Source organism: Carya illinoinensis, chromosome 1, assembly GCF_018687715.1.
Source record: "Carya illinoinensis cultivar Pawnee chromosome 1, C.illinoinensisPawnee_v1, whole genome shotgun sequence".
Taxonomy (NCBI): domain Eukaryota; kingdom Viridiplantae; phylum Streptophyta; class Magnoliopsida; order Fagales; family Juglandaceae; genus Carya; species Carya illinoinensis.
Window position 1 is genome coordinate 1,334,349 of NC_056752.1, and position 8,998 is coordinate 1,343,346.

General features: G+C 35.7%; 1 protein-coding gene across 2 annotated transcripts; it reads right to left on the reverse strand.

The window, feature by feature from the left end:
* Positions 1–4,009: 4,009 nt before the first annotated feature.
* Positions 4,010–8,107, reverse strand: LOC122304806 (protein NONRESPONDING TO OXYLIPINS 2, mitochondrial-like). Of its 2 annotated transcripts, none has more exons than XR_006241000.1 (3): positions 7,893–8,107; positions 7,636–7,797; positions 4,010–5,453 (listed from the first exon to the last, which is right to left on the reverse strand). XR_006241000.1 is itself a non-coding variant. In XM_043117071.1 (3 exons), exons 1-3 carry the CDS (start codon positions 8,048–8,050, stop codon positions 5,446–5,448), a joined length of 285 nt encoding a protein of 94 aa, XP_042973005.1. In that variant the 5' UTR covers positions 8,051–8,106; the 3' UTR covers positions 4,010–5,445. The 2 variants fall into 2 exon arrangements, 1 of the variants encoding a protein (XP_042973005.1); XM_043117071.1 differs by having other exon boundaries at positions 7,679–7,797; positions 7,893–8,106.
* Between the last annotated feature and the right edge of the window lie 891 nt (positions 8,108–8,998).

Genomic DNA, 8,998 nt, shown 5'->3' on the forward strand with positions numbered 1-8,998 from the left:
CCGGCCTCCCCCCCTCCCCCTCCCTCTCCCTCAATTATTGCGAGGCTCTTCTAGTTTAACTCTTTGCAAAAAGATTATATGCATCGTGACTGGGTCGACATGGTCCCAACCAAGGAGTATGCTGCTCTGCAAACATTAATGGACTACTCCATGCATGCATGTGTTAAAACTCCAAACTTTTGAGCATCATACTAGTTTTGCAAATGTAAGGTTTATTTGTTAATTTAGAGCCAAAATTGCTCAGGGAGATGTAGGAAGAGAGATGGACTAACTGCAATTGTTTATACATGTATATGTTGTGCATGCATGCAGTAATGGTAATATTAAACAAATAAACCTTACATGGACCTTATTTGTTTATACAAGTTTATATCCTGTATTATTATTTTTCATCAACTAGTAATATATAAGTTTCAAAGCATAGAGTTTTTGGCGCCAGACAGAATAGTGATTATCCTGCAAGCTAGTTTCAACAGATAATTTATAGGGAGAAGATAAGAGATTTGCCTAAAATAAAGAAAAAATTCTAAATAATATTGATTAATAATAAAATTCAAAATTATTTTATGAAGCTCGCAAGTTTGATTTAAATAGCTACAAAATTCAAAATTATGAAGATTTTCAAAAAATAGAAAAATCTAAATTATTCTATGAGAAATTAATACATAAATAAACAAGAATTCTATAAAAAATTTGGTCAAAATCAAACTCAAAACTTCCAAACTTGAAACCAAATATTTATTGACAAGGCAAGAATGAGCATAAATATGTGATTTGAAAGAAAATAACTGATATTATTTTAAATGATTTCGGAGAAAGTAACTGATATCCCATATCAATTTGGATATGTACCATTCTTACTAGGTTGGAGAGAATTTGTTTTCAAATTCTAAACTTTCCTGCCTCAATTTCTTAGATGTCTAATTAGACCAATCTTTCTTTCTTTTTGTTGTATCATCCCGATGATCATGAAAAATTAAAATTGATTTTATCGGCTCGAAATAAAATAATATTGAACATTTTATACTCCAAAAGTAAGTTTCTTTCTCACATCTCAAATAAATAAATAACAATATTTTGTATAGTATAATTTGAAAAAAATTCCCCAACTCTAAGAAAATCAACATAGTTAATTGTCTTAAAATTGTTTCATGGTCTTCAAATTTCAAAACTTCACCACCATTTTCTTTTTCCAAATTTTTTACGTTTTCAATAAAAGTAGTTATCTCATCTACTAAGTTATCTTCATAGAATAGGTATCGTAAATTGGTATAGAGTTACACCCTATGGAAGAATATCTATCATCAAACTCTTCTTCCTCGGAGTAATAAATCCACTTAATCTCATGTAATATATCAACGAAACTTTCAACCTGAAGAGTACCAGGAAATTATGGTCAACCAACTCTAAAATTAAGGTCTCCATGACGCTCCTCCCGACTACGGTGCTCCTAGAATAAAGTACAATTGTGATCAGAGCTCTCAAAATTAGAATCGAAATTGTGATATTTTATCTCACGATTACTGATATCCTGCATCGTTAGACGCTAGGTTAATTTTGTAGCTTGCCTCTGCGAATCCTCAATTATCACATCCTGGATGCTACGATCACGGTGCAGGACTTCCTTGTTTGGAACCTGCCTATGACGACCATGACCATGATCGACCACCAGCCATGGAAACTGATAAGATATCACCCTAGGAAAGATGTTGAAACTCTGATGCCAATTGATGCCGAACATAATTTAGATTATTTCTGATGGTTAGTTTCAACAAATAATTCACAGGAAGAAGATAAGAGATTTGTTCAAAATATAGAGAAAACTCTAAATAATATAATTAATAATAAAATTTGAAATTATTTTATGAAGCTTATAATTAGCTGGACTTAAATAGCTCCAAAATTCAAAATTATGAAGATTTTTTAATTTTTTGAAAAATCTAAATTATTATTAAGGAATTAATATATAAATAAATAAGAATTCTATCAAAAATTTGGCCAAAATCATAATCACTTCCTTGAAGCTAAATATTTACTAACAAGGCAAGAATGAACATAAATATATGATTTGAAATAGAATAATTGATATTAATTATTTTGAATGATTTTGGAGAAAGTAACTAATGTCCCGTATCAATTTGAATCTTACCAATTTTGCTCTTGTTTCCAAATCATCCACTGATGCCATTGAATAGAAATTAAATAATATTTACGATCGATTAAACTTAAAAGTTATTAAATGAAAAATAACATATTTAATTTAGCTCACTAATTAAATAATAATTTAGCTACATGTGTCTTTTTGGTAGTCTCAACTCCATGTATGCTATTTTAATTATACATAATATTTTTTTTATTTAAGATTTTGGCTACATTTGCACATATATCTCGTGAATTGATTAATTGTAATATAAAAGAAAGAAATTACATGTCTCAAAATAGTGAGCTATATATCCATATGCAGTGATGTGGAGCAGGAGAAGTGCACTGAAAGCAACTTGCTCTTTATTCCCAGAAATCAGAATCTTGTCGTTCTAATTTAACTTTGTTGTTTCAAGTCTCGGAGAGGAAAAAAGAAAAAGAAAAAAAAGGTTTTCCCCACGTAGTAGGGTACGTGATGGTACGTGATGAAGGCAGCTGTGATTATGAAGCTTCATTATGATAAAATAGTTGTGGTGTTGGATTGATGAGTCAGATCGTGGAAATTAGAGTTGTCATATCAATTGGTATCATATGGAGCCAAAAATAGTAGGAAGAAAAGTGAAGAATAACAAACACTACTGATATTTTGAGTTTATGTGATCAATTGTTCGAGCTTTAATCGTTGCATATATATATATATAGAGAGAGAGAGAGAGAGAGAGAGAGAGAGAGAGAGAGAGAGAGAGAGAGAGAGAGAGAGAGCTCTTTGTTCCTCCTAGGTTAAGAGTTGGAATACAAGTACTATATTTATAAGAGGTACATACACCTCTCTTAGTCTTCAGTAGCTTGAAAATTCTGAGTTTGAGTTCCAATACTTTTATTTTTATTGTTGCCCGCGTGAATTTTTTGGACAGTGTTAAATGATTAGTGAATATTATAGGATCTACTTCATATGCTTGTTTCTTTCGCGTGAGGCTTTCAAGTTCATGTAAGAACCTAAATTAAAATTGATTGTTTGTTGAGATTTAATCCTTTGTTTGTAGAAGGAGAGAGTCCTCATTATACACAATTCTCTCTTTCACATTCAACAAACTTCTCTCTTTCATACTTAGCTAGCTCCAATAATGCCAGTTGTAGACATCTTTAACAATTGGCCATAAGAGCGAAGAGTGGAAAATAATTATTAGGTAATGCTCAGCATTACCCATAGCCCATTTAGCCTTTTTAGACAGAAGGCAATGCATGGTTTGCAGTTCCAATGGTGAATGTATGCATATCGAGTCACAGTCTTATCCGGGTATCAAAGATAAAGCAATGCAATTTGTTCCCATAGATCCAAGCAAGCCAAGCCATGATAATTGGATGCCAACCAATTGCTGATTCGATTGGAGGAAGGAAATATGCCTCTCAGCTTGGCATTTTGCTATGACCACGCACTCATGCAAACCTAACCCATTACTAAAGACTAAAGCTAGTTACATTTCCATTTAATAAGATTTCTGCCCCCCTGCCTCCAAAAAGAAGAAGAAAAGAAAAAACTGTTCCTTGTGGTTTCAATGTACCCAAGAATCCCCCCAAGTAAAACTTTTGTTGGCTTATTCTGATATATTCTTGAGGTACTTCTTTTTGGTGGAATGTCATATTCTTGAGAATATGAGGAGCTTTGCCCATGAGGTCAATTTCAAGAAAACGACCTAACTCTATCCTTGGCATCCTTGTCCTTTTGGATCTGGTTCCCACAGAAACAGACAATCAGGTCCCTCAAGAAAATTTATCCTCTATTTGGTGTTCCAAAACCCAAGTGCATCACAGGGAGCTCTTTGAAGTGAAAAGCGCCCCAAAAAAAAAAAAAATAGTAACAAAACAATAAAAGAATGCTGTATCATCTCATCTAATTTCCCTGAACATATTACACGTTTGCAGGCAGCTTATGTACATCAAAGGAACGATTTTAGGAGTGAGAAACGTCAAATTCTCGTTTCATTCCACTATAAGAGGCGTGAAAAGGGGCTAATCCTAAAGTTTTGAAAAATGAAACGCTTTGTCAATAAAACATGGGAAGTGTCCAAAGTACAGAGAGTAGCTGAAAACAACTAGGAGCATGCTTTCCTCCTTTCTCTCAACTTCAAGATTCAGATTGAAAGAGAAGCACATCACCATGGAAGACCCATATTTTGTCGCCACGTCTGAAATGAAGGGAGACAGGACACTGGAGAGGGAAAAGTAAGTGCGGGACAGAGTGCCTGGCGGGTTTCTAACACCTGCATGTGCTTAAGAATAATAACACTTTAGAGTACATTAGCACTAACTCTTAACCCATTCTGAGCCCTGTTCCTCCGCATCATACTACATTTTACCAATAGTTACTTCTCCATCCCACACATTGAACCAGGAAGTCGATCAATCTGATTCATATTCATCCCCAAAGAATAGTTAACCACCTAATTTAAGTGGGAGAATACAAGGCATAAGAAATTCTGCCCCAGATGACGCAGCACGGGTGGGAAAGTATAGCTGCAAGATTCAGTAAGCTCTGTTTAGATCCAAAGCCATGCCATTATGACTAAACTGCATGCATCTTTATTTTTTCTCATTTTGAAGCAATGTATATGAATTCAGGAATCGTTTCGTTCTATGCACATGTTTGATTCAGCAATGGTATTTTGTAAGAAATGTAAAATAGTAGTTTATTAACACCATACATGACTTGGAAGTGGCATTCAAGTGAGGGTAATTGACATGCACGAGCAATCCAAAGAAAGTCAGATACCTAAAATTTTTTTTTTGACAAGTCAGATACCTAAAATTTCATATGCTCATCACAACAATAGAAGTGTTGCCCCAAAAACAAAACTACATTTGGCATGTGAACCATTTCTTTTCCCCAGTTCAATGACATTGCATTAAATTCCTGGTTCTCACTAGGGCTCAATAATTTAATTCCAAAACCTTCCGCTGCTGCTGAATATCCAACCTAAAATTTGCCCATAAAGTCAAACAAATGGCAGCCCATGATAGAATTTTCAATAATCTATCACGAAACTTTTATGAGTTCATACTCCCTGCCGAGGGCCTGTGCACCCCTAGGATTAGTCGGGACTTTATTTTTGGACACCCGGTATCAATAAAAAATAAACTTGTATGAGTTCATAATAAAAAGCAGGAGCCCTTTGTCCAAAGAGCAGGACAGTTTTGGAACCCATCTAATTGAAAACGCTCTTAAGTACTCCCAATACTCTCCATGAAGACAAGAATGGCGTTCTACATAAGATATAGCACCAGCGTGCAGAACCAACAGTCTCTTCAAGTACCTACAACACAAGAAAAGACCAGAGCATTAATCAGCAGAAGGAATCCATATAATTCCAGTTACACGCAAGCACTGCTCCTCTTCAAGTAAAAAGTTTAAGTTATCAAGGAAGCTAGGATGAATGGAATAGGCATAGCCCATGTACACAGGAAGTATACAAAAGAACACCTAAATACATTCTAGATTAGAGACAAAAAGTCATGAGCATTGTTTCCATCACGTACAATGGCTGAAAACCAAAGCATTAAAGTGTGCATAAAAAAATTCTGAAGCTCCACCATTGTGCGCTCCCTATCTTCAAAGCATCGCTCATTTCTTTCCGACCACGTACACTACATGACACACAATGGGATCATCTTGCAAACTATCGCCAGTTGAGGACAGCCTTGAATTTCCTTCCAGCAGGCCAATAAATTCACTACCCTCAATGGCATCACCCAAGCAATATCAACTCTTCTAAAGATCTCATTCCACAACTCCCTTGTCACCTCACAGTGCAATAGTAAGTGATTCATGAATTCTCCATGCTTTTTACACAAATAGCACCAATCCATCACAATGAGTCCCCTCTTTCTCAGGTTGTCCGTAGTCAAAATCTTCCCAAGGGTGGCAGTCCATACAAAGAAATCTACCTTAGTGGGCACACGAGACCTCCAGATCCCTTCCTAGGGAATGAAACATGGCCTTGTGCTGTCAAGATCTTGTAGTACACCCTAACTGTACATTTTTTGCTACCATTGGCCCTCCACTGTATCTTATCCTCCTGTGTCATAGTGTTCCCCAGGGAGTATAACAACCTAAAAAAATTCTGATACAATGTGCAATTCCCAGTCATGAATATCCCTATTGAAAAGGACATTCCACTGGAAAGAACCATGAGAAAATACCTGCATATCTGCCATTGAAGCCTCACAGTTAGCTGCAACATGATGCGGCGCTGAAAATGCCCTGTGGAGAGCGCAATCTTCACACCAAACATCATGCCAAAACTTGACTTGACCTCTCCGACTACAAACCGGATTTGATCCTTGAAACTTTGCCATCCCCTCCGAATAAATTTCCATAAGCCCACACCATACCAACCCCCCCCCCCCCCTCCTCCTCCTCAAAACACCCTCTCCTCCCTTTCTCTCATTTCATTGGAACACCAACCCCCCCAAGGAAGCTAGGATTATAGTTAAGATTGAAGTCAAATACCACAGCTATTCATTTTGTACACAAGATTGAAATCATATTCCCAATTCTAAAGATTTGAGCCCAAATATCTGAATAAGAAGATTTCTAAGATATTTAGGAAAATGAATATGTTCAGTCATTTTGGGGTGCTTAGCGCAACCAGGGTCAACATTATCAACTCCATCTCATTCAATTCATTAAAACCACTTCCCACCTATTTAGTTCGTACCAAGAAAAAAGATGCCCTCTTGCCAGGCTCAACTTCAAAAAAAATTTAAAAAAAAAGAGCAAAAAAAAAAACTCAAGAATGGGGTTCTCACTTTCAATATCTAGAGGGAGACACCAATTTTTACTTATAGAAGTTTATATACTTTTAAAACCAAGTCGACCAATAGCTCCTGGCAAGCTGTCCCTAATAATCAATTGTACCATCAGGCTTGTTCTATTTATTATATGTTCATATATCTACAAATGGTAGCTAATTACACAGTGCCCCATCTCTATTGTCGATAAAATAAGAAATAAAAATCCCAAATTTCAGGCATCGTCGCTCACAGAATTAATAATGGAAGACATGCAAAAAAGAAAAAAGAAATGCATTTCCAGCAAAATAAAGTAGATTATTCAGCTAATGCAACCGAACAATTCCCCATGCCACTCAGTAATCTCAAAAACGGGGCTAAGGATTATCTTCATTGCATGTAAAATAAACCTGACATTATAACAGCCACAAATTGACATTATAACAGCCACAAATTGAGTAAGCCCACCAAAGCCAACTCTTACACTAACAACTCTAACAGAGACACTTTCAAACAATACCTAACCCGGCAAATCTTAATTATACAATTCATTCTTGCAGAAGATACCAACATTTTGTAGAATAAATTGGTAAATAAATGAACATGTTTATCCGAAATTATAATCCAATCGTTATAATCCTAATAACACAAACAATTCGTCGCACACACATGTATATATGTATGCATAATACCAAAAAGACTCACAACGAAAAGGGAAAATGAGCGAGCGACCCTGGAAATTACGAACCCTGAGACAACTCGCAGAAAGCGCGCGCCTGGATGGAAATGTGTGAAGTGAGACGAGCGACGGCGAGACTGTGCAGCGGCACCAGCAATTGAATGCTCCCCATCTCTCCCGCCATGGTCCTTCCGATTCACAACAAGGTAAGAACGTAATCGGTTTTTTCCTTTTGGTTTTAAATTAAAAAAGACAAGCCGAGAGGAGAGAGTGGGAGACCCACCTGGCAGTGGAGAAGACTGGGCGGCGGTGTGGCCGAGGTGGAACCGGAGGACGGAGGAGACCGGGTAGGGATGATGAAGAGGAGGATGAGCGTCGGATTGGGGAGGATCTGACGGTAGAGAGCAGAGATCTCGAAAGGGATCCGGAGCGCCAAGCCATTGTTTTCGACTCTGAGTTCAATGAATCCCCCAGCAACAAGGGTTTAAAGGGTTGGGATTCTTAAACCCTAGAGTAGTCTAGATTCAAGGCGCAGCTGCACAAAGCCCAGCCCAATATCTTTCATGGATCGCTGGAAGCCCATCTTTTTATAGTTGAGATGTAGGGCCGAATAATGACTACTAATGATAAGTACTTTTTACAATCTTCTAGACAATTATATTTTAAAATGAATATATTTATGTAAAATGATGTTATTTTTATAAATTATTTTATAAAAAAAATAATATTACATATAGTTGTTGAGTGTACAAATATCATACAATCAGTTTGAAAAAGAGTGTGTCTACTCTTAAAAAATTAATTTCTTTTCATGTATGTTTCATATTTATTCATTTTTTTCAAAATGATTGCATGGCACTTGCGTATTCACAACTGTAATTATCATTTCTCTATAAACTCATTTAAAACATAATTATATAAAAATGTTGTAAAAAGAGTTGTATGCCTGTCATTTTTCCAATAATTTTCCAATAATGACAATGGGTTGGGTAGCTCATCTTCTTATTTTTAGTTACCGGATTCATCTTTACAGTGAAGGACACAAAAAATATTAGAAACTGTCTGTTTTTTTTTTTTTAAGGAAAAACTGTCATGAAAATTGTTACCAGTAAGTTTAAGGGTTTAAATCGGCCTGGTCCGATTCAGGGGGTGATGGAAATTTTGGGTCCATCATTTTCTTCGAACCAAACATTTATAGGGACCTGACCGAAACTATCGGTCTAGTCAGGACTTATTTTTTTCAAATAAATTAAGAAAAAGTTTATTTAAATTACTAAATTAAAATTAAGTGAATTATTAATGTAGATTATTTAACTAACTCATTAAAAAATATTTTATATGGTTAATGATAATAAATTAGATAAAAATTACATCATTAACTTATATAAT

Bases quoted from the DNA above. Each gene is read 5' to 3' on its own strand.
- LOC122304806 (XM_043117071.1), bottom strand. From the start codon at position 8,050: ATGGCTTGGCGCTCCGGATCCCTTTCGAGATCTCTGCTCTCTACCGTC. The intron at 7,798-7,892 runs GTGGGTCTCCCA...GTGAATCGGAAG, and splicing joins CCAGTCTTCTCCACTGCCAG to GACCATGGCGGGAGAGATGG.